Consider the following 27326-nt stretch of genomic DNA (forward strand, 5'->3'; position numbering starts at 1 on the left):
GTTACAATGTAAGCGGTTGTTTCCAATAGGGAACTTGCAATCCAGACTGAGCATGCTCAGATGCAAAGGACCATGTGACTATCTGTGGTTATTGTAATACCTAATCTGGAGCTACTGATAAAATAAACCTCCCACAATTGTCAGGGTGACTATGAATTGATTATCTGTGGTTACAAACAATATAAAAATATTGTTCATATGATACTAATTGATAAGCATTTATTATCACATTTCCCATGATGCAACATTCAACATGGTGGGTTTGCAAGTTCCCTATTGGACTATAAGTGATGAAGTGCTGCAACATATTAATACATAATTACTGAACTTGTTCTGACGCATTGACGTTTAGGTAAATTTAGGTAATGTAATCAATATGTTGCTACTCTTTATCATTCCTACTTTGATTGGCAGCACTGTAGATTTCATAGAACTTAGATTTCATAGAACTTAAGTTTTCCACAACACTAATGTTTCAGAACTTCAGTTTTTATAGAACTATACAAACTGAAGGCAAAAATTTGTAATCGAAAAAAAAAAAACGCAAAAGAAACTGAAAGGCACGAAAAGAATAAATGTTCTGTCTTTATACATTCAGTCAAATATTTTGAACTATTTTGAAAGCTGTATACATTGAAGGTTATTATATATAGAGTACAATATGTAATATTTTCATACATCATTATTATTATAAAACATTTTTTCTATTTTAACATTGTCAACGATGTTGGCTAGAGGTTTTCTTTTCTCTCTTCTTTGTATGTCTGTCTGTCTGCCTGCCTGTCTGTCTGTCTGTCTGTCCGTCCGTCCGTCTGTCAATATGTATGTCTGTGTGTGTGTGTGTGTGTGTCTGTCTGTCTGTAAGTATGTATGGATGGGTATGTGTATGTATGTATGTAGGTATGTATGTATGTATGTATGGATGGATGGGTGTGTGTATGTATCGATGTAGGTATGTATGTATGTATATATGTATGTCTGTCTGTATGTATGTATGTATGTATGTATGTATGTATGTATGTGTGTATGTATGTATGTATGTACATACGTACATACATACATACATATATATGTCTGTCTGTCTATTAATGTAATGTTACCACATTTCCCATGATGCATCATTCAAAATATTAATATCAACTTCAAATAAAAATACATTTTAATAAAACCATGGCGACGACGATGTACTTATTTTTTTTTACTTATTTTTTTCGTCCATGAGTGCATTACTATGTACTGGCATATATTCTAACTATATCATTTAGACAAATGGAATATCAAATCACTGACTGTAAGTGATATGGTGTCATGCTGCCCTCACAGGCTGGCTCGATGAAAGGGTTTGACTGATGTGTGAGGGCGCCCTGTCACTGATGTGTGAAGGGGCTGGCTGGCATCTACAGTACTGTTCTAATTTCCCACAAAGCCTCACACACATGCCAAAAGCACGCACACACAGATGCACACCACATGCTTGTGTGTACACACACATATACATCCATATGTATGAATGTATGTCCACAGAGAAAAACGACCATAAGATACAGACAAACAGATACAGATGTCAAACAGACAGACAGACAGACAGACAGACAGACAGACAGACAGAGACTGACAGACAGACAGACACTGGTAAACCAAGACCACTGGAAACTTCAAAAGTTCTAGTTCAAGTCAGTCGTGTTTACCATAGTACTGTGTACATTACTGGAGGGAAGAAGCCACAATCTTCAAATAAACTTGTCACAAATACACATCATCCATACTGTAGATCATTTCATAAACAGGCGCCAGTTTTCAAAGCAAATCTGACAATAAATGACCACGTATTCCATGACACGACAGTAAATGGCCACGTATTCCATGGCACGACAATAAATAGACGCCCTCAATGTACTCCTGTGTCACTTATACATTACGTCCCAGAGTCTCACATTGTGTCAAAATCCCAGACATATTATGACAAACTTCAAGAACAACAAACGTGCGTTTCTTCCTCTGAACTTCGCGATGCGATCCGTAACTGATCCATGCGCTGTTCATGTAAATTTCCCGGAAAGTTTGTTTCCGTAGTGTGCCATACTTTAGGTATGATATGATTGTTTTCCATCGGGATAGAGTTCTCGTTATTTTCAACGACGTTGACGCCACTGTCCGGGCAGGTTTGGGACAAGACAATGAGTTGTTGACATACATTCAGAAATGCTTCTTGTAGTCCTGTGTGTTTTATGAGAGAGAGAGAAGAATGGTTAATAGATTATATGCAAATGAAAACAAAAATCTACCAATCAGATAAAAGGTGAAAGGTTAGTTTTCAAGATCACCTGACTTACATGCAAATGAAGACAAAAATCTACCAATCAAATAAAAGGTTAAAGGTTAGTTTTCAGAATCACCTGACTTGTTTCATTGGTTTATTTGATTTGATGAACAGATACAGAAATCATGTCTCAGATACAAGTATTTACCTTGTTACAATGTTTCCAACTTTGGTGTGAAATGGTAAGTACGATGTTGAGAATGCGCAAGGTGTTGGCCCTCACTTTTAGTTTAAAATCTGCTCTTAAAGAATCCCTAGTGGCCAAAACTAAACAATCTTTTGTCTTTCCAGGTATAATCAAAGACTCTGGTCATCACCTACTTCTGAATAGCACCCCTAGTGGCCAAACTATGCAAACTATCCTTTGTCTTAGAAAGTGCACTCCAAATCTCAAAATGATCCATGTCCTCAGGACTACTTGATAATCTGCTCCTAAATAGCGCACTCTAGAGGCCAAACTATACAATCCTTTGTTTTTCTGGTAACCAGAACAAAACATAACTTACCTTGGTTTGTGAGTGCTGATGTTTCAAAGAATAAAGCACCAATGGAGCTGGCATAATCCTGGGCTTCCTCTAGACTAACTTTTCTGTGTTCTACCAAATCACATTTATTGGCTAAAACACATAGAACTAGAAAGTGAAAAAGAACACTGTGTTAGGTAGTCTCAATTACCAAGACTCTCACCATTGAGGGCTTATTGGCTAAAACACGTAGAACTAGAAATTGAAAAAGAACACTGTGTTAGGTAGTCTCAGTTACCCAGACTCTCGCTGTTGAGGGCATAACCTCGGAGTATGAGCCAGGGAAAATATGTTAGTGATTGTTACAATATGGCTGTATGGAGAGTCTGACCCATAACATGACCCTCAGTAGTAAAATCACATGGTGACAATTGTTGCTAAGAGTATTTAGATTTCTCTCCTGACAAAGATGGTTTTCAAAATGTTTATACCATGATTTCTGTTAAATATACACAGAGTTGATGAAAATGATAATTCGGAATCATTTTTGTCTAATCAGTGACAGTTCCAGATCTTGACAGCAGCCATATTGCGGTGATTTCAAAAATTAATTGGCACCTAAAAATAGCGTCATAACGATATTTTTATGATATTTTTATAAGGCCAAAAAAAAAGAATTGTTTCTGGTCAGTGCTCGCATCACTTAAATACCCTCGCATTGGTCTTTTTTTTTCATGTTTGTCAAGCCCATGCAGTCTGCAGATCTGGAGGAAAACACAAAAATAACCTTTCCTACTTCAGTGAAGACAACTGCAGAGCCAATCATGAACTAGCGAATGACATCTGCCCCACATACACACTTGGTCTAAAGTACTAAATAAAAAGAACAGTAACTGCCATAAATAGTAGACTGAGTGACAAGTTTGTTGAGAATTAAAAAAAAAAAAATTGCGCCATCACACCAGTTTAGATAAAATGTCCTGACCAGAAACATATTAATTTTTTTACCTAACCTGTGTATTGTACAATTTCCTGTTGCAGAAATTGATTTCATGTTCACTAGTTATTTTACGCTAAGTTAGTTAGTTCTAAGTTAGTTCTAGCCAATCTATACATATACATACCTATTTTTTCATCCACGTTTCTCTGTAATTCTGAAATACAAGAAAATATGATTGCGTTATGAAATCATTTCAAAGAAAGTAGCTAATAATGAATGTAATTCATCGAGAAATCACTTAGTGAATGGTTCACTGAGAATAACTGAGATTTGCTAATAGTGATCGAGATTCTCAGATAACAGTTTCTGATAATCTAGTAAGATATAGGTTACCATTTAAATGTACATTCTCAGATAACATCTTGTGCTGTACTAGACAGTAATTTAGATACACTGTAACACTTGAAATCAACTCACAATGCTTGAGATTTACTGATAATGATTGGACTCAATTGGCAGAGAACGAGTGATAGTATCTGAGATTTATCGATAATATCTGAGATTCGCTTACAGTGAATATGAGTCTCTGATAATGACTGAAAATTAAAAATAATTATTTGTGATTTGAATTTTTGATGACAACTGATAATCCAGACATTACCTTCCACCCATGATTTAATTTCAGTAAATGTATACAAACACCTCCCCCTCCATTCAGACCCCACCCCCCCCTAACTGAGATAATATCTGACATTACCTTCCACCCATGATTTAATAGCAGTAAATGTATACAAACACCCCCTCCACCCAGACCCCACCCTCCCCCTTAACTGAGATAATATCTGACATTACCTTCCACCCATGATTTAATAGCAGTAAATGTATACAAACACCACCCCTCTCCACCCAGACCCCACCCTCCCCCTTAACTGAGATAATATCTGACATTACCTTCCACCCATGATTTAATAGCAGTAAATGTATACAAACACCACCCCTCTCCACTCAGACCCCACCCTCCCCCTTAACTGAGATAATATCTGACATTACCTTCCACCCATGATTTAATAGCAGTAAATGTATACAAACACCACCCCTCTCCACTCAGACCCCACCCTCCCCCTTAACTGAGATAATATCTGACATTACCTTCCACCCATGATTTAATAGCAGTAAATGTATACAAACACCACCCCTCTCCACTCAGACCCCACCCTCCCCCTTAACTGAGATAATATCTGACATTACCTTCCACCCATGATTTAATAGCAGTAAATGTATACAAACACCACCCCTCTCCACTCAGACCCCACCCTCCCCCTTAACTGAGATAATATCTGACATTACCTTCCACCCATGATTTAATAGCAGTAAATGTATACAAACACCACCCCTCTCCACTCAGACCCCACCCTCCCCTTAACTGAGACAATATTATCATTACCTTCCACCCATGGCTTAATAGCAGTAAATGTATACAAACACCCCCTCCCCCCTCCACCCAGACCCCACCCTCCCCCTTAACTGAGATAATATCTGACATTACCTTCCACCCATGATTTAATAGCAGTAAATGTATACAAACACCACCCCTCTCCACTCAGACCCCACCCTCCCCTTAACTGAGACAATATTATCATTACCTTCCACCCATGGCTTAATAGCAGTAAATGTATACAAACACCCCCTCCCCCCTCCACCCAGACCCCACCCTCCCCCTTAACTGAGATAATATCTGACATTACCTTCCACCCATGACTTAATAGCAGTAAATGTATACAAACACCACCCCTCTCCACTCAGACCCCACCCTCCCCCTTAACTGAGATAATAACTGACATTACCTTCCACCCATGATTTAATAGCAGTAAATGTATACAAACACCACCCCTCTCCACTCAGACCCCACCCTCCCCCTTAACTGAGATAATATCTGACATTACCTTCCACCCATGATTTAATAGCAGTAAATGTATACAAACACCACCCCTCTCCACTCAGACCCCACCCTCCCCTTAACTGAGACAATATTATCATTACCTTCCACCCATGGCTTAATAGCAGTAAATGTATACAAACACCCCCTCCCCCCTCCACCCAGACCCCACCCTCCCCCTTAACTGAGATAATATCTGACATTACCTTCCACCCATGATTTAATAGCAGTAAATGTATACAAACACCACCCCTCTCCACTCAGACCCCACCCTCCCCTTAACTGAGACAATATTATCATTACCTTCCACCCATGGCTTAATAGCAGTAAATGTATACAAACACCCCCTCCCCCCTCCACCCAGACCCCACCCTCCCCCTTAACTGAGATAATATCTGACATTACCTTCCACCCATGGCTTAATAGCAGTAAATATATACAAACACCCCCTCCCCCCTCCACCCAGACCCCATCCTCCCCCTTAACTGAGACAACATTGACATTACCTTCCACCCATGACTTAATTTCAGTAAGTGTATACAAATACCCCCTCCACCAAGACCCCCCCTCTGAGACAACACTGACATTACCTTCCACCCATGATTTAATAGCAGTAAATGTATACAAACACCTCCCCCTCCACCCAGACCCCACCCTCCCCTTAACTGAGATAATATCTGACATTACCTTCTACCCATGACTTAATAGCAGTAAATGTATCAGGTGCCGATATATCATAAACCAGTAGCGCTGCGTTGGCTTTACGATAATACATTGGTGCCATAGAACGGAATCTTTCCTGTCCTGCTGTATCCCATAGTTGTAATTTGACTCTGTGGTCATCTATATTCCTGTATATGTATAGAATTATAAACAATACTCATTATTGATCATAATAGGTCACGTAGTGGTCACAAAGCGGCAGTGTACCGGCTCAATGACTAGTACACATGCACGTCCTATATAATCTATGCGATCTATACGAATGTTTTTTTGGAGGTTTTACCCAAGGATGCATTGCGGCGCAATGACTAAGTATGCACGTTCTATATACTATGCGCATTCTCCACGCGGAGGGCACTATCTACAATGAATCTACCCTGCGTGAGCTTATGGGCTTTGCCTAGTTATGATATTACATTCTTATACAATGCATGAGTCAAGTTGAACAAAAATATAGAATATTACTCTGGTCGTTCTACGTCACATGTCTACATCATTGGTTCTGCTGTGAAATATGAGTCAAAACATTCAAAATTGCCATTTCTCTCCCTGTGTTGGTACTGAGTTAGCCTGGTGTTAGACAGTAAGATACGTCGTGACGTTTCGCCCTCACCGGCCTCCTCTCTCTGTGTTAGGGGTTGCCTGATGTTAGAGGGCGCCCCGTCACTGCGTACCTTACAGACTAGTCTGGTGTGAACTTGGTTCAGGCATACATTGTAATTGTATAACCCTTCCAGATGCTAACACATTCTATGACTTGGGATGACATACAAGTTCAAGGTCACCAAAAGGTCAGGAAAGTTGACTATTAACTGTTATACTTACATTTTGATAGTGAAAAAAGAAGCTCCAATTGTTGGTGTAACTTGTTGACTAAAATGATTACTGACATAACGAAGTACAACGCTAGTTTTACCAACACCTGAAAATAATAAATGACAGGAATTAATCATTATACTGTGTAAGACGATAGAACGCCATGAGGCGCAAGTACAAATGAGGTGTACTCGGGCTGTTTGCACGAGTGCTTGCAGTGTTTTCTATGCCTGTACTTTCACGAGCGTAGTGAGTAGAAAACACAGCAAGCACGCGCGCAAACAGCCCAATATGACGGATTTCTGCCATTAGTGGTTCAAGTGTGACTTTCCCGACATGGTGAGCCAGCAAGTCGGGTGTCATAAAAATTGTTTGCATCTGTAAAGCTATTTGCAATGTCACTGATAATGGGTCAGTAAAACTGATATGACATTGAGCTTAGCTTTGCCTGATGTGTTATAGCTTTGCCTGATGTGTTATGTAACAGTACTGTATCACATTTGTAAATATTGCCAACAAACATTATTCAGTGATAAGAAAGATAAGAAACCCCACTTCCTTAGTTAATGGCTCAATTCTGTAATGACAGTAAACGTAACAGCCAAAAAGAAATGCTACAACGGATTTTAATCAGATTGTGCTACACTTTAAGATAGCAAGATTGAATGAGTACAGTTTTTTGCTACATTTTGAAGTACACATGCCACCATACAGACATCAAATGAAAACCGCAAACAACATTTTATGCACCCTTCATCCGGTGTTTGATACTAAGAAAAACATTGGTGCCCAAATGTCTGTACTGAGTTGTAATACATTGAAATGGTTTATTTCATTTAGACTAAATGTAGCAAAAAATGTTATCTTGCTATTGAAGTCAGTTTCCTGTTGGTTTCTGTGTGGTTCAACTGGTTGTATCAAACAGAAAAGCTGAATGGTATTGTGAAGTTCACTGTATAATGTCACAGTTGTACTCAATGTAACATATATACTGACGTACTGTTATAACATTCTATCAGTAAACTGAGTCGTGTGATCCAGATTCCAGTGGTGTTTACACTTTGATGAATTACCGGCACTAATTACATTGTATCTATCTGCATGAACTTTGTCTCATTCCTGACGGCTACACGTAAACAACCGGTGTTTTTTTGCAGGTTGTATACACATGTACACTGGTATGTTTTCAGTTTGTCTCCAAGAACCTCATTCCTGACTGATACAAGAAAACAACCAGTGTTTTTTTGCAGGTTGTATTAACTGGTATGTCTTCAGTTTGTCAAGACAGAGACTGTGGTAAATGAGATGATGTCATCATAAGATGTTTTCTCATGAACCCTTACAATATGCTAATCTCTCTCAAGCTGGTATTTTTAAGTGTTGACAATAAATTGGTTTATACTTACTACATACTAAAATGTCACGACAGTACAATAACACTTTCATTTCCATGGAAACCAAGTAGTTTAAAAATATTTCAGTTATTTGAAAGATGTTTACCTACATTTACATTGTATCTGAATTTAGAATTACCGAGGTCTTATGTTACATTTTAAGACATACATAACAGAATCTAGATGGATAACACAACCTTTGACCTCAGTATAACCTTTGACATGATTTGATGTTTTTCCACTCATTTCCTACAGGCTGACTTGGCAACTCAAAATGACATCTATCTGCTGAGTAGTTCGTCAACTTAACAGTGTTTTGATAACAGGTCAAAACAGTCAGGTCTTTCAGGACATCAGCTACGGAAGTCTATTTCAAGGTTGTGATCATACGAACCCCCCCCAATTTTTTAAGCCCTGCTCACTGCGCCATTTTCAACAAAGTGCAATGTAACACTAATATTACTCAAGCAATCACTGGTACACGTTGTGAAACAAGAATATTGAGAGTCATTCCAATTATACAAACCCAAATTACTTTAATGATCTTAAAGAACCAATGCGGATTGATGTGAAAATCGGTTGTTTGACTGAACAAGAGAAGAAGATAGTCGGAGTAGACTCACATTCACAGTCCTCGGGGCATCGCATCACTTAAAGAACTGTTTTGTGTATATCGACATCTACCGTACTGTATAATTGTACTTGAATATCCTTGTATTAAGCCTGTTCAGACTACGAATTTTGTGTAGGGCCAGGCCATGGCCAGGTCCTGGTCTGGGACAAAAAAAAAGGTGTGAACGGTTTAGCCAGGGCCTGGCCCGGACAAGATTTGGTCCCAGACGAGAAGGTGGTTCAGGCCCTGGCCTGGGCCGGGCCTGGTCTTGTCCCAGAGCAAAAACATCCGTGTGAATGCAGACCTTGTCCCAGATGACGCCCTCTCATGTTGACCTACAGTATATGTTGACCTTTTTACTATTGTCTAAGCGTCCCATGAATGTGTAATGTTATTATCAGTTGGAAAGTAAACAATTATCGAAGTCAGCCATATTTAACAATAGTAGCGTTGATGTGACTGAGGGCGCTGTTTTTGTCCTAGACTCGATGACGACAAATATGCAATCTGAACGCAGACCAAAAGTTAACACCTGATTAATTTGTTTACTGGGACCAGGCCATGGCAAGGTTTTTTACATATGTGAACACCCTTAGTGTCGGCCCTCATCTACTACATACATGTAGGACTAATCATTTGTTGACGTGTTACTGTGATGATCCGTGTTATTGTACTACGTGTAGGGGATTGATAGTCTGGATGCCAACTGTGGTTTCTAGTGAAGGCATAAATCATAACGATACTGTATAGGAACTAGACTAGGCATAGCAGAAACACGTCTACAAAAGATTAGCCTTAGTTAGTCAATGAGGACCCACAGTACCGGGATATTCAAGTACAATAATTATGTGATAGATATTGGTATACAAAACATCACTTTTTTAGCGATGCTGTCGAGGACTGTGAGAGAGTCTATAGACAGAGTTGAGCTGGAATCAAAAGACTGATCTCAGGTAATTTTATTAATGTAATGACCTAGGATTGAAACATTCCCCTTTAAATAATGTACCACAACTCATAAACAGTTGTATTTGTCTACAAACTTTATCTTTTACTCTGTCCATAAAATGTAATGATGTGAAAGAATGTGATTGTCTATGGAATGAATGGGTGTGTGGAGGCTGTAGTATGAAGTCAAGGTGAAACAGATAAATGGTTTATCTATATGATGACAATAACACATCATTTATTACGGTGTGCTAGGATAGGATGTCTCTATATACTATCAGTACGTCAAGGATACCTGTACCGGTATATGTATATCGTTATCATGGTTGGGTTAAGATTCGGTTACCCTTGTAATGTGCATGCGTGTGTGTGTGTGTGTGTGTGTGTGTGTGTGTGTGTGTGTGTGTGTGTGTGTGTGTGTGTGTGTGTATGTATGTATGTATGTGTGTGTGTGTGTGTGTGTGTGAACATACGTACATATGTCTGTCTGTCTGTCTGTCTGTCTGTTTGTGTATGTATATCTACATGTGACATACATACTTACTTACATACTGGTATGTACATGTGTATTTACATGTAGTACATGTTATACGTACATATATGTGTATCTACACATGTAACATGTATAGGAGTGTGTACATGTATTTGGATATGTATGCTGTATGCTGTTCATTTACACACAGTAGATTGTACATAAATTACACCACAGCTAATATTTATTTTACAATCATCTGTTATCATTCAATGACTCTCATTTAATGTTTTTTTTATTTTATCTCTTTTGGCTATAAAGAACGTTAATCATAGTTACCTTCAGGTGATAAAGTATATAATGTTATTATACAACATTAAATTGTTGAACTGAGGTCAAAAGGTCAAGGCAAAAGACGACAGATTGTGAAGTTTTAGACATGGACCCAAAATCAATTTGAATGGATTTATTGTACGTACTATGTGTACAGTACACAAATACATTTAACCACATCCTAAAATCAGCACCCCTCCCCTCCCCCTCTCCCCTCCCCCGCCCCCAATGAATCATGATTTTAACTTATTACTATATAAAATAGATCTCCTAATTGACATGTATAATTGACATAATTATTGATATTTTAACAATTTTCATTGAGTTCATATTTGGATGTCAGATCAAAAAAAATAATACTCACATCAAGTTCAGATTTGACTAACTATTACCGATAATGAGTATTATTTTTAAAATTATTAAATTTCATGTAGATCTGTACAAAAATATCAAAAACGTACAGTGTGTCCTGTAAGCCAATTTGATGCACCACTGATGCACACACTTTCTAGTGACGCACTAAAATTTGGTGTTCCCCTATGTGGTGACCAGTGTACCCTCTAACTAAGCCAATTTGATGCACCACTGATGCACAAAATTTCTAGTGACACACCAAAATTTGGTGTTTCCCTATCTCTTACTATGTAGTGTCTCACAAGAAAAATCAGTTTTTATCATTTTGACTCACAACAACAAAATGTGGCTATCATTAAAGGACATACTGCTACCTCTTCACATTAAACTCTTAAAGCCATGGTCACTGTACTACTTATTAATTTACAGGAAGACAAACAGAAGCTAGTCCCATTTACAGGCTCCTAAATAAATGAAAAACTCAAGAAAAAGACAGGAATACAAAACACACAAACATGTCAAACAAAACAAAACTAATAAAATGCACGATGAAAACTCATCTGTGCAAAAATTCAGTGTAAGTTAATATATTTGGTGAGCTAATTAAATTTCGGTACACTATGAATTTAATTTAAATTTAACAAAATGCACATAAAAACACATTACAAGGCAAATATATAAAATTAATCTTGCAAGGTGGACTTGCGATTATAATGTTGCAAAATAGCATTTTTAAAATTTCTCAGGGATAATAAAAGAGAACTTGCAAACCCGCCATGTTGAATGTTGCATCATGGGAAATGTGATAATAAATACTAATCAATTAGCATTGTAAACAATATTGATACATTGTTTATAACCAGGAATTCATAGTCACCCTGACCATTGTGGGAGGTTAATTTTATCACTAGCTCCAGATTAGGTATTATGATAACCACAGATAATCCCATAGTCCTTTGCGTCTGAGCATGCTCAGTTTGGATTGCAAGTTCCCTATTGAAATACTTCAAAAAAGGTCATTATAATTAGAAGTTATTCCCCCAAAATTTGTTTTCATTCAGCCATGGTAAATATGAGTGACCTGAGGGGCCCTTGTTACTATCAGTCTCTAGATGTAGTGACAACCCTTAGGTCACGAGTTTTTTCCAGCTCAGTGAATGAAGAAAAAATATTGGAGAATAACATAATTATACCAGTGCAAGTAAATATCAAAGAAAAATCAGGGAAAGTAATGACAATTTTGAACATTTTGAATATTTTGAACACAGCAGAACCAGTGATGTATACACGCTGTCATGACATAGACACACGTTGTCGTGATAAAAAATGACCAGAGTATATATTCCATATTTTTTGTCCAACTTAGTCCATGCATGGTATAAGTTGCCATACATCTCTGATTGGTACAGTGTTTTGAAAACATTAGTACATATAGAACTTTAACAAAACTACCGACCTACTTTCTTCATTTTTCAACATTTTGAACTGATTTTCCATATGCCACCCCTAAATTTGTACTTCCAACTGTATTCCTTAGTTCAAAATTTAGCAAAATCCCTGCCTGCTGATAATATTCTGCTGTCAGAATCTTATATTTTGTATTTTTTCAGCTAGACTCAAAAGATCTCACCACCCTCCTTATCTACTTATCCTTCAACTTTTCACCCCGTTCCTTAAGTAGGTTGTCATTTTGTTTACAATATAACAATATAAGTCATAAATAAAACATGTCTGAAGTTAAAACCTGTGCTTTTCTGTGTTTTGTATGTTAATGTGGATATGGACAATGGACATTCTTAGCTTTATGTTCTCGTGTGTGCTGTCTTGATGTAGCCAGGAATCCATACTGTCCTGTTCTACAGTATAGCATAGCTATTTGTAGCCTGGAATCTATACTGTCCTGTTCTACAGTATAGCATGGCTATTTGTAGCCTGGAATCCATACTGTCCTGTTCTACAGTATAGCATGGCTATTTGTAGCCTGGAATCCATACTGTCCTGTTCTACAGTATAGCATGGCTATTTGTAGCCTGGAATCCATACTGTCCTGTTCTACAGTATAGCATGGCTATTTGTAGCCTGGAATCCATACTGTCCTGTTCTACAGTATAGCATGGCTATTTGTAGCCTGGAATCCATACTGTCCTGTTCTACCGTATATAGCATGGCTATTTGTAGCCTGTAATCCATACTGTCCTGTTCTACAGTATAGCATGGCTATTTGTAGCCTGGAATCCATACTGTCCTGTTCTACAGTATAGCATGGCTATGTAGCCTGGAATCCATACTGTCCTGTTCTACAGTATAGCATGGCTATGTAGCCTGGAATCCACACTGTCCTGTTCTACAGTATAGTATGGCTATTTGTAGCCTGGAATCCATACTGTCCTGTTCTACAGTATAGCATGGCTATTTGTAGCCTGGAATCCATACTGTCCTGTTCTACAGTATAGCATGGCTATTTGTAGCCTGGAATCCATACTGTCCTGTTCTACAGTATAGCATGGCTATTTGTAGCCTGGAATACATACTGTCCTGTTCTACAGTATAGCATGGCTATTTGTAGCCTGGAATCCATACTGTCCTGTTCTACAGTATAGCATGGCTATTTGTAGCCTGGAATCCATACTGTCCTGTTCTACAGTATAGCATGGCTATTTGTAGCCTGGAATCCATACTGTCCTGTTCTACAGTATATAGCATGGCTATTTGTAGCCTGTAATCCATACTGTCCTGTTCTACAGTATAGCATGGCTATTTGTAGCCTGGAATCCATACTGTCCTGTTCTACAGTATAGCATGGCTATGTAGCCTGGAATCCATACTGTCCTGTTCTACAGTATAGCATGGCTATGTAGCCTGGAATCCACACTGTCCTGTTCTACAGTATAGTATGGCTATTTGTAGCCTGGAATCCATACTGTCCTGTTCTACAGTATAGCATGGCTATTTGTAGCCTGGAATCCATACTGTCCTGTTCTACAGTATAGCATGGCTATTTGTAGCCTGGAATCCATACTGTCCTGTTCTACAGTATAGTATGGCTATTTGTAGCCTGGAATCCATACTGTCCTGTTCTACAGTATAGCATGGCTATTTGTAGCCTGGAATCCATACTGTCCTGTTCTACAGTATAGCATGGCTATTTGTAGCCTGGAATCCATACTGTCCTGTTCTACAGTATAGTATGGCTATTTGTAGCCTGGAATCCATACTGTCCTGTTCTACAGTATAGCATGGCTATTTGTAGCCTGGAATCCATACTGTCATGTTCTACAGTATAGCATGGCTATTTGTAGCCTGGAATCCATACTGTCCTGTTCTACAGTATAGCATGGCTATTTGTAGCCTGGAATCCATACTGTTCTGTTCTACAGTATAGCATGGTTATTTGTAGCCTGGAATCTATACTGTCCTGTTCTACAGTATAGCATGGCTATTTGTAGCCTGGAATCCATACTGTTCTGTTCTACAGTATAGCATGGTTATTTGTAGCCTGGAATCTATACTGTCCTGTTCTACAGTATAGCATGGCTATTTGTAGCCTGGAATCCATACTGTCCTGTTCTACAGTATAGCATGGCTATTTGTAGCCTGGAATCCATACTGTCCTGTTCTACAGTATAGCATGGCTATTTGTAGCCTGGAATCCATACTGTCCTGTTCTACAGTATAGCATGGCTATTTGTAGCCTGGAATACATACTGTCCTGTTCTACAGTACAGCATGGCTATTTGTAGCCTGGAATCCATACTGTCCTGTTCTACAGTATAGCATGGCTATTTGTAGCCTGGAATCCATACTGTCCTGTTCTACAGTATAGTATGGCTATTTGTAGCCTGGAATCCATACTGTCCTGTTCTACAGTATAGCATGGCTATTTGTAGCCTGGAATCCATACTGTCATGTTCTACAGTATAGCATGGCTATTTGTAGCCTGGAATCCATACTGTCCTGTTCTACAGTATAGCATGGCTATTTGTAGCCTGGAATCCATACTGTTCTGTTCTACAGTATAGCATGGTTATTTGTAGCCTGGAATCTATACTGTCCTGTTCTACAGTATAGCATGGCTATTTGTAGCCTGGAATCCATACTGTTCTGTTCTACAGTATAGCATGGTTATTTGTAGCCTGGAATCTATACTGTCCTGTTCTACAGTATAGCATGGCTATTTGTAGCCTGGAATCCATACTGTCCTGTTCTACAGTATAGCATGGCTATTTGTAGCCTGGAATCCATACTGTCCTGTTCTACAGTATAGCATGGCTATTTGTAGCCTGGAATCCATACTGTCCTGTTCTACAGTATATCATGGCTATTTGTAGCCTGGAATCCATACTGTCCTGTTCTACAGTATAGCATGGCTATTTGTAGCCCAGAATCCACACTGTCCTGTTCTACAGTATAGCATGGCTATTTGTAGCCCAGAATCCATACTGTCCTGTTCTACAGTATAGTATGGCTATTTGTAGCCTGGAATCCATACTGTCCTGTTCTACAGTATAGTATGGCTATTTGTAGCCTGGAATCCATACTGTCCTGTTCTACAGTTTAGCATGGCTATTTGTAGCCTGGAATCCATACTGTCCTGTTCTACAGTATAGCATGGCTATTTGTAGCCTGGAATCCATACTGTCCTGTTCTACAGTATAGCATGGCTATTTGTAGCCTGGAATCCATACTGTCCTGTTCTACAGTATAGCATGGCTATTTGTAGCCTGGAATCCATACTGTCCTGTTCTACAGTATAGCATGGTTATTTGTAGCCTAGAATCCATACTGTCCTGTTCTACAGTATAGCATGGCTATTTGTAGCCTGGAATCCATACTGTCCTGTTCTACAGTATAGCATGGCTATTTGTAGCCTGGAATCCATACTGTCCTGTTCTACAGTATAGTATGGCTATTTGTAGCCTGGAATCCATACTGTCCTGTTGTACAGTATAGAATGGCTATTTGTAGCCTGGAATCCATACTGTCCTGTTCTACAGTATAGCATGGCTATTTGTAGCCTGGAATCCACACTGTCCTGTTCTACAGTATAGCATGGCTATTTGTAGCCTGGAATCCATACTGTCCTGTTCTACAGTATAGCATGGCTATTTGTAGCCTGGAATCCATACTGTCCTGTTCTACAGTATAGTATGGCTATTTGTAGCCTGGAATCCATACTGTCCTGTTCTACAGTATAGTATGGCTATTTGTAGCCTGGAATCCATACTGTCCTGTTCTACAGTATAGTATGGCTATTTGTAGCCTGGAATCCATACTGTCCAGTTCTACAGTATAGCATGGCTATTTGTAGCCTGGAATCCATACTGTCCTGTTCTACAGTATAGCATAGCTATTTGTAGCCTGGAATCCATACTGTCCTGTTCTACAGTATAGCATGGCTATTTGTAGCCTGGAATCCATACTGTCCTGTTCTACAGTATAGCATGGCTATTTGTAGCCTGGAATCCATGCTGTCCTGTTCTACAGTATAACATGGTTATTTGTAGCCTGGAATCCATACTGTCCTGTTCTACAGTATAGCATGGCTATTTGTAGCCTGGAATCCATACTGTTCTGTTCTACAGTATAGCATGGCTATTTGTAGCCTGGAATCCATACTGTCCTGTTCTACAGTATAGCATGGCTATTTGTAGCCTGGAATCCATACTGTCCTGCTCTACTGTATAGAATGGCTATTTGTAGCATGGAATCCATACTGTCCTGTTCTACAGTATAGCATGGCTATTTGTAGCATGGAATCCATACTGTCCTGTTCTACAGTATAGCATGGCTATTTGTAGCCTGGAATCCATACTGTCCTGTTCTACAGTATAGCATGGCTATTTGTAGCCTGGAATCCATACTGTCCTGTTCTACAATATAGCATGGCTATTTGTACCCTGGAATCCATACTGTCCTGTTCTACAGTATAGCCCGGAATGTATGCTGTCTTGTTCCATAGTGTAGTATGGCTATTTGTAGCCTGGAATAATGAATGCATGTCATTAAGAAAATGCCTTTTTTTGTTGTATGTGGATTCCATGCTTTGAAAATGTCATATTTTGTAAAACTGAGTTTCACACATATAAAAAACTCTTTCATTTCAACAATGCAGTTTACACAATTGTGTATTGATTTTAAATATTTGTAATCATAAAAGTAAACATTGCATTTCAAATATTCTAACATGTGTTCATACAATATGTTACTTATAATAATCATAAGAGTTGACCTATTTAAGGTCATTTCAGGTCACTACAATAAATGTATGGTCACATGATACTAGGTCACATGATCCTGGTGACAGTAAGATGTAGGGCTCAGCTTTGTCAAGCACAGAATGTATAGGAAACTGTCAATTTTACCAGATTTCACCCTCTCTGTTACCAGGGTTCTAAAACCTTAGTAAAAACACTGAATGTATAGGAAACTGTCAATTTGACCAGATTTCACCCTCTCTGTTACCAGGGTTCTAAAACCTTAGTAAAAACACTGAATGTATAGGAAACTTTCAATTTTACCAGATTTCACCCTCTCTGTTACCAGGGTTCTAAAACCTTAGTAAAATACACTGAATGTATAGGAAACTGTCAATTTTACCAGATTTCACCCTCTCTGTTACCAGGGTTCTAAAACCTTAGTAAAAACACTGAATGTATAGGAAACTTTCAATTTTACCAGATATCCCCTTCTCTGTTACCATGGTTTATTAAAATCAAAAGCATAACATAATCATAAATTTACATAATTTGCTTTATATCTAGCAAAGTTTTGTGTTTGAGTTGATAAAATGAATTTTGTGTATGGAGAAACAATAATTTACCAGATTCCAAAATGTTTTTAATTTAGAAATCTTCATTTGAACCAAAGTTAGTTTTATTCTTGCACTCCATTTCTTCGTGAGACTTGATCAAAATAAAGTATGGTATCTGTATGCGATAGTTGGACTGATTTTAGCATTTTCAACAATTCATTGGAACTCGGGGTCCTAAATTCAAAGAAGAGATAGAGACAACACATTTAATTTATTGACTGACTGACTGTCTAATTACATTTTGTTCCCCAATATTTTTTTTGTTCAGCCAAGGAAAATACTCGTGACCTAAGGGGCCTTGTCACTGAGTTGATAGATGAGTAGTGACAAGGCCCCGTAGGTCACGAGTATTTTTTAATTATTTTTAATAATTTGGGGAAAATAATGGAAATTTTGAGTGTTTTGATTCCGATTTCGAACACAACAGAACCAACGACATAGACACTCGTTGTCGTGACATAGACGGCGTTGCCGTGACGTAGAACGACAACAGTATATATTCCATATTTGTTTTGTTGAACCTGGCTCGTGTTTGGTATAATGATGCAGGTATCGTGTACAGTTAACCTTAGACTCCAATGGAAAGTACGGTCTTAGAGTCAACAGAGGCACTTCATCTTTCATTGTTCTTTGTACTGTAGACACTCACGCTATTGTCTATTATTCTACTTGCTATATATCTGTAACTCCACTACACTCGTTGATTTTCAATTGAGTATAGACAAATATCCACACTATACTGTGTACAGTCTACCATTATCTACTTGCTAGATTTGTAACTATACTACACTCGTTGATTTTCAATTGAGTATAGACAGATTATGATACCCACACTATATTGTGTATATATAGTCTATCTACTTGCTATATATCTGTAACTCCACTAGCCCTACACTCGTTCACTTTCAACTGAGTACATATATAACCAGAGATCCATATACTACATTGTGTAGTCTATCTACTTGTTAGATCTGTGACTCCACTACACTCGTTCACTTTCACTGTGATATTTTCAAGAAAGATAGATAGCCAAGTTTATGGTTTTTTTACTTGTTGGATCTGTGACCCAGCTACGAACATACAGTCAGTGCTTTGGCAAGCAGTCAGGCTACAGTGTGTATTGTTTCTTAGCATACAGTCAGAGTTCTAGCAAGCAGTCAGGCTACAGTGTGTATTGTTTCTTAGCATACAGTCAGAGTTCTAGCAAGCAGTCAGGCTACAGTGTGTATTGTTTCCTAGCATACAGTCAGCGTTCTAGCAAGCAGTCAGGCTACAATGTGTATTGTTTCCTAGCATACAGTCACGACTTCTAGCAAGCAGACAGGCTACAATGTGTATTGTTTCCTAGCATACAGTCACGAGTTCTAGCAAGCAGTCAGGCTACAATGTGTATTGTTTCCTAGCATACAGTCACGACTTCTAGCAAGCAGACAGGCTACAATGTGTATTGTTTCCTAGCATACAGTCACGAGTTCTAGCAAGCAGTCAGGCTACAATGTGTATTGTTTCCTAGCATACAGTCACGAGTTCTAGCAAGCAGACAGGCTACAATGTATATTGTTTCCGATATAATACCAACCTCCAGACATTTTGGCCCTCTGCTTTGTTCACTGTACATACATCACTTTGTGCCATCAGGTCAAAGGTCAAGTTGTTTCATGAGCTCTTTCGCTGCATTCTAACCTATTTTATAATTAGTTATCAGAGAGAGGAAACCTTGTCCAAACTGATCTAGTCTACATCAATGAAACTAGTAGTTTTTGATTATTTAAAATCTAATATTTGTAGGCTCAGGTATTCCATCACTAAATACGGATTAGTCTAGGTTCCCCAGACACTTGCCTATGAGAGTCTGGGCAAACCGAATCCCAACTCACCCACGCAAGAACCAGCACAAGAACCAGTGCCTAGAGAAGTGCATGCTGGGTAGTACTTCACGTCAAACATCACAGGCTGAACAATTTAGGTACCTTCACCACTAGTCTGTCACTTCTCAAGTGACTGATACATCTTAATTACAATAAACAGACCTCGTCAGCCCAATTTTTCACGACTTGGAAGAAATGTTCTTTGTGATTTCCAGTATAGGATATTTGGAATATGGTTTCCCAAGACTCTTGTCTGGGTGGTCTCATAGAAGAACCCCAGCAGTAAGAGTCTCCATGGTAACTAAGACTAAATATGGATTGGATGATTACTTTAGTATTTGTAGTACGTGAGTTCGAAAGAGCAAAAAAAGGTTACAACACAAATGTTTCAAACCCCCTTCAGAAATGACAGACCCATCTGTTCTGAAGAGATCACAATTTGCAAATGTTGAAATTCTTTGCATTTTTTTCGTCAATTTTGGTAAAAATGTGCAAAAAAGCAACAATTTTGAAAAGATGCTGATCCCATACCCATAAAAAATTACTATATTATATACATTATACATTTGTATGTACCGTACATGTAGTCCAAAATTAAGAGGTAAAAAAAATCTGTATTCATACTCTCTAAAATGGTAGTTTGATCACAGGGGACCCAGGAACCGTGTGACAAAACAAAACAAAACAAAACAAACAAATAAATAAATAAACTATCAAATAAATGACAAATGAACAAGCAAACGAACGAACGACAAGTATAGGAACAAATAAAATAATTAAATAAACCAGCAAATAAACAGATACTTGTGGGGGTATACTAGATATGTTTTTTGTACCCATCACTATACAAAAAAACATGATGGGTACAAAAAAATATCTAGTATACCCCCACCAGTATAGATCTGTTTATTTGTTTATTTATTTATTTAATTATTTTATTTTATTTGCCCATATACTTGTCGTTCGTTCGTTTGCTTGTTCATTTGTCATTTATTTGATAGTTTATTTATTTATTTGTTTGTTTTATTTTGGTTTGTTTGTCACACGGTTCCTGGGTCCCCTGTGGTTTGATTGAGACTTGAGAGACTATGACTAAGCTCTGTGAGTATGTTACATGGTCAAGTCATCTACAAAATGTAGATAATGAACTTCCCCTATATACAGCTGAGGACATCCAACTGTGTGAATACCCTTGTGTAACTAGATTGACTGTATAAGTTATATACAGCTGTGGACATCCAACTGTGTGAATACCCTTGTGTAACTAGATTGATTGTATAAGTTATATACAGCTGTGGACATCCAAGTGTGTGAATACCCTTGTGTAACTAGATTGATTGTATAAGGTAGATTTCAGTCAGTCCATGACAGGTGGTAAGTCGTCTAGATAATGAGCTTCCTCTATATATACAGCTGTGGACATCCAAGTGTCTGAATACCCTTGTGTAACTAGATTGACTGTATAAGTTATATACAGCTGTGGACATCCAACTGTGTGAATCCCCTTGTGTAACTAGATTGATTGTATAAGTTATATACAGCTGTGGACATCCAACTGTGTGAATCCCCTTGTGTAACTAGATTGATTGTATAGGATAGATTCCAGTCAGTAAATTACAAGTGGTAAGTCATCTGGATAAGGAGCTCCCCTATATACAGCTGTGGACATCCAACTGTGTGAATACCCTTGTGTAACTAGATAAGGTAGATTCCAGATGGTAAATTACAAGTGGTAAGTTATCTAGATAATGGGCACCCCTATATACAGCTGTGGACATCCAAGTGTGTGAATACCCTTGTGTAACTAGATTGATTGTATAAGGTAGATTTCAGTCAGTCCATGACAAGTGGTAAGTCATCTAGATAATTGGCACCCCTATATACAGCTGTAGACATCCAACTGTGTGACTACCCTTGTGTAACTAGATTGACTGTATAAGTTATATAGAGCTGTGGACATCCAACTGTGTGAATCCCCTTGTGTAACTAGATTGATTGTATAAGGTAGATTTCAGTCAGTCCATGACAAGTGGTAAGTCATCTAGATAATGAGCACACCTATATACAGCTGTGGACATCCAACTGTGTGACTACCCTTGTGTAACTAGATTGACTGTATAAGTTATATACAGCTGTGGACATCCAACTGTGTGACTACCCTTGTGTAACTAGATTGACTGTATAAGTTATATAGAGCTGTGGACATCCAACTGTGTGAATCCCCTTGTGTAACTAGATTGATTGTATAAGTTATATACAGCTGTGGACATCCAACTGTGTGAATCCCCTTGTGTAACTAGATTGATTGTATAAGGTAGATTTCAGTCAGTAAATTACAAGTGGTAAGTCATCTAGATAAGGAGCTTCCTCTATATACAGCTGTGGACATCCAAGTGTGTGAATACCCTTGTGCAACTAGATTGCTTACATAAGTTATATACAGTTGTGGACATCCAACTGTGTGAATCCCCTTATGTAATTAAATTGATTGTATAAGGTAGATTTCAGTCAGCAAAGTGGTAAGTTATCTAGATAATGAACTTCCCATATATACAGCTGTGGACATCCAACTGTGTGAATACCCTTGTATAACTCGATTGACTGTATAAGTTATATACAGCTGTGGACATCCAACTGTGTGACTACCCTTGTGTAACTAGATTGATTGTATTTAAGATATATACAGCTGTGGACATCCAAGTGTATGAATACCCTTCTATAACTAGATTGATTGTATAAGGTAGATTTCAGTCAGCAAATACTAAATGACAAGTGATATATACAGATGAGGTCTTTAACTGATAAACTGATTACCAGAGATGAAATCTTAGAAGAACACAAGTTGTAATATTACATCTTAGGATATATATACCGACATTCCTATGTCCCGCTGTTTTGATAATTTTGTTGTATGATATAACCTGATACCGCCATGTGTTACAATCATTTGTAACATTATCTGACCTGTATAACCCTAGCCACTGCTCTTCCCTACAAAATTAAAAACAAACTCACCCTAAATTTGGACACTATTTGTTCACATAAAAACACAAATTCTAAAAAAACAACATATTGTTGATAATCCTAAAATCTGGTTTAAAAAGTAACAATGACAATATCACTATATATATATATATGTCGGTATACTGTGTACTGTAACGACTCCTGTGTATCGTGATATTGGGTTATTTATACCGCAATACATATATATGTATTGCGAACTGTTTACTATAAAACACTGAGTTTGTACATATAAATATATATGTGTGTGTGTATGTATATATGTGTGTGTGTATGTGTGTGTATAATTTATATATATATATATATATATACATACATACATACATATACTACAGACATACATATACATATACACACACATATATTACAGTTTTTTGAAAGATAGGAATACATTTGTATACATTGATGTATGACATATTATTATGTTATATTAATACAGCTAGCCATATGTTCCAATCATTCATGATTGATAATAACATCTGACTTGTATAATTTAGACATACATGTAGCAACATAACTCGTCCCTCCAAGACTTTGAACAAAACTAACACTATTTTGGATACTTAAAAACAGTGAGTTTATTCGTTATTAGTTCCTTTGCCTCCACGTTTTCCCTACTTCTGTTATTCTTTCCCATTCCATGTAGAAAACACCTCTTGCTTATCCCGCCACTTTCTTGAATTACTGTATGGACCCCACTGGAAACAAGTCTTTGACTTTGTGGGTTATCCAAGTAATTCAACAATTTGTACCAGTTTTTTGTTTGTATATCAGTACTGCCGATCTTGTTGTTTTACTGAAATAAACTTTTACTTAAAATAAAGTTCTGATATATTAATGCAAATTCTAGATAAAGGAATTAGTAAATAATATTATTAAAACTCCTAAATTTTGGTTGAACAGTTACCAGTGTTTTATTTAAGGGCGGTAAGTAGGTAAAATCTACCGGGGTTCCCACATCATTTTACCGGGGTTCCCCACCTGAACTATGATACATTGCATGGGAAGCACTACCAGTTTTACCTCTTTCCCCCTTTCTGTTACCGGGGTTCCCAAACCTTAGCAAAAACACTGGTTACCCTGATATAAACTGAAAGTACTCTATTGGATTAGTTTCTGACGCTGACATTAGATCTAACAGAGTTATACCACTAAATAGTGTACATTTTTGACTAACATTTTTTAAAGTCTAGCACGAGTGTAAATCCTATAAGTAGCAGTTCTGATAAGTACATATTTAGTTACTTACTAAATCATGCTGAAATTAGTTCAAATACTCGTTTCAAATTATTTGAAATTTGAAGCTTGCACACTTACAATACTGCCTAATTACCTAAGTTCATTAATTATGCAAATGAGTTATTATTGAGAACTTCAATGAGGCCTAAAACAATTGTGTGGTTCTGATTACGTTCAATTTTAGAATAGGTGGGGTAGGTAGATTTCATATCCATGTGTGAGTGTTTAATTCAGGTAGTTATGTTTTCTGTTGTTTTCCAAATGGTCTCCATGTTAATTTTAATAATTGGCTTCTTCAGATTTGCTGTACAGCCATTACACTTACAGATTGGAAGAACAGTTATATATTGTCTTTTTAAGTTGATATCAGTTTCCATAACCACTATTTCTCGTGAGACTTCACAATTTTCGCAATTTTATTATTTTTTTCTTGAATATGTCAAAAAAAAGTTTAGGGTTGGCATGAAAAACTAGGTGAAGTCAGGTAATATGAAGCAAACAATTTTTTTTTAAGGCCTAACAACAAAACATTTTTAATTTTTATATTTTTATGAGAACAGCAATAAAAATGTGAATGAACCTGCAGCCCCTGATTTTATAGTTACTTATCCTCCTTAAAAAAAGAACAACACTAGAGTCTAGTTTTGGCCAATAGGAAGAAACCTAGAATCTGCATCAGGGGGTGCCAGACAGTATAGCCAATAGGAAGAAACCCTGTGTCTGCTTCAGAGGGTGTCAGACAGTATAGCCAATAGGAAGAAACCCTGTGTCTGCTTCAGAGGGTGTCAGACAGTATAGCCAATAGGAAGAAACCTTGTGTCTGCTTCAGAGGGTGTCAGACAGTATAGCCAATAGGAAGAAACCCTGTGTCTGCTTCAGAGGGTACCAGACAGTATAGCCAATAGGAAGAACCCCTGTGTCTGCTTCAGAGGGTACCAGACAGTATAGCCAATAGGAAAAACCCTTGTGTTTGCTTCAAAGGGTGCCAGACAGTATAGCCAATAGGAAGAAACATTGTGCCTGCTCCAAAGGGTGCCAGACAGTATAGCCAATAGGGAGAACCCTTGTGTCTGCTCAGAGGGTGCCAGACAGTATAGCCAATAGGGAGAAACCTTGTGTCTGCTTGAGAGGGTGCCAGACAGTATAGCCAATAGGAAGAAACCTTGTGTCTGCTGCAGAGGGTGACAGACACTCTAGCAGACTTTGTTTACCATAGGGCTTAAATACCAGACAACTTCCTATGTTGTCAGTTACAGAACAAGATGATTCAAGGTCTGGTGACTGGTCTGATGTCATTTTTGCATAACATGAAGTAGTTTGGAGATTGTTTTTCCTGTTATCAAAAGGGCTTGGTGTCCCTGTGACCTCTGACCTCTTCAAGACTGACCCGGATTAGCATATCAAACCTAGACAGTGGACAACAACTGTCAATGACTGAACCATTTTTTTTTAACTTTGGGTCTATCTTTTTTTTTCAGACACAAAAAGTTTGGAATAGATATGTTTATCTGTATTACTAATCATGTGTGGTAATTAATATTTGGGGGATTTTATTTTCTTAGAAATGAGAAATTAGTGATTCTATGTTGAGTTGACCTACTTACTGCTCATTTACACACAATGTATACTTGGTATTAAACTATTTAAACATGGCTAGTACTAGTACTAGTCTAGGTAGATGACATTCTTTGATCGGGGGGGATTTTGCTTAATTCCCTCCTCAGACATGCATTTTAAGGTAACATCCCTCTGTAGATGGATGGAGGTTAAATATAAAATAAATAACCATATATATATATATATATACATAGAGTTTCATTCTTCTTTCGCCAAGTAGTGCTCAATCACCATGGAGAGCAATTCATACATACACATGAATATATGTATGTGTGTATATATATATATATATATATATATATATATATATATATATATATATATATATATATATATATATATATATATATATATATATATATATATATATAACTCGGTGAGTATCAATCTGCTAAGACAGTGCTCTATACCGCAGTGGCAGAGCGCAATATATATATATATATATATATATATATATATATATATATATATATATATATATATATATATATATATATATATATATATATATATTAACTCTGATCAACATCAGCGACACATACTTATGACAACTTTCATAAAATCAGAACTGAAACAATTTCCTTGTATTAAAAAAGTAATGTTTCACTTTCAAAGTGCAAATTAGTAATGTAAAAGTTTGATATCATTACGAGTCTTGAATGTCAGCTGTGTGATCTGGAAGTCCACGCATAAATAAATTCGTGACAGTATTATCACGTGAAGTGGAGTGTATGTTTGACCGAGCCCATATACATGTTCCGTCGACTGGAAATACCCGCGGCTATAATTCAATTAGCTGATAGTAAAATTGGAACAGGCGACAGCAGAAGTCGACATGTAACTTATGTGTTTGTACTATTATTGACATTACGTGTTGATAAACATGTAACTTGTTTTGCGCTCAAAAACAATGTAACAATGTTGAAATTCGCAATCTTGTGAATTACGCAAGGGGGAGTGTGTTAAAAAAAGGAGAACATAACGTTACATACCTTGTGAGCCGAGAACGACTACTTTTGCCTCGATAGATCGCATGTTGTAAGTTTCCCTTGAACTGTCATTGCACACACGGAGTCGTCACTTATGGGAGGCGTTGTTCATGATTACATGAATATTGTATCGAAGTTAGCGATATCGCGTTGTTTTCTTGTCCACAGTCCAGTAAAGTTCGCACTGCTAGAGAGTTGTCCTGGTCACTGTTGATGGCAAACTAGACCCCGATCTAATCAAGAACGCGAATTCAACAAGTTTCCAACGGATATAGGTGTTGAAATCTTAATTGCAGGAGCTAGCGTGAAGGTATACAATGGCCCCATTCATAACCCGACCGTAATGCGAGAATTGTTGAATAAACAATGATAAAACATGCACTGTATGGCCGTAGACAACGTATGCACTGTTTCTTGTGTGCACTTTACCTGGGCGACCTTTGACCTGAAGTTTTATCATTAAAAGTC

The 27326-nt window shown here is 37.6% G+C and overlaps 1 protein-coding gene across 1 annotated transcript; it reads right to left on the minus strand.

The window, feature by feature from the left end:
* Positions 1–1219: 1219 nt before the first annotated feature.
* Positions 1220–27275, minus strand: LOC144450276 (ras-related protein Rab-31-like). The gene is made up of 6 exons (XM_078140874.1): positions 26862–27275; positions 7209–7305; positions 6348–6511; positions 3909–3938; positions 2827–2952; positions 1220–2217 (listed from the first exon to the last, which is right to left on the minus strand). Exons 1-6 carry the CDS (start codon positions 26902–26904, stop codon positions 1970–1972), a joined length of 708 nt encoding a protein of 235 aa, XP_077997000.1. The 5' UTR covers positions 26905–27275; the 3' UTR covers positions 1220–1969.
* Between the last annotated feature and the right edge of the window lie 51 nt (positions 27276–27326).

The sequence above is a fragment of the Glandiceps talaboti genome, chromosome 19 (genome assembly GCF_964340395.1).
Source record: "Glandiceps talaboti chromosome 19, keGlaTala1.1, whole genome shotgun sequence".
NCBI classification, from domain to species: domain Eukaryota; kingdom Metazoa; phylum Hemichordata; class Enteropneusta; family Spengelidae; genus Glandiceps; species Glandiceps talaboti.

What these genes read in the sequence shown, in the direction of transcription:
- LOC144450276 (XM_078140874.1), bottom strand. Translation starts at nt 26,904, where the DNA reads ATGCGATCTATCGAGGCAAAAGTAGTCGTTCTCGGCTCACAAG. An exon ending in TATTAAGTCATGGGTAGAAG is followed by an intron (nt 3,939 to 6,347) that starts GTAATGTCAGAT and finishes CTTGTATTTCAG; the next exon opens with AATTACAGAGAAACGTGGAT. An exon ending in AAACGTGGATGAAAAAATAG is followed by an intron (nt 2,953 to 3,908) that starts GTATGTATATGT and finishes TTCACTTTCTAG; the next exon opens with TTCTATGTGTTTTAGCCAAT.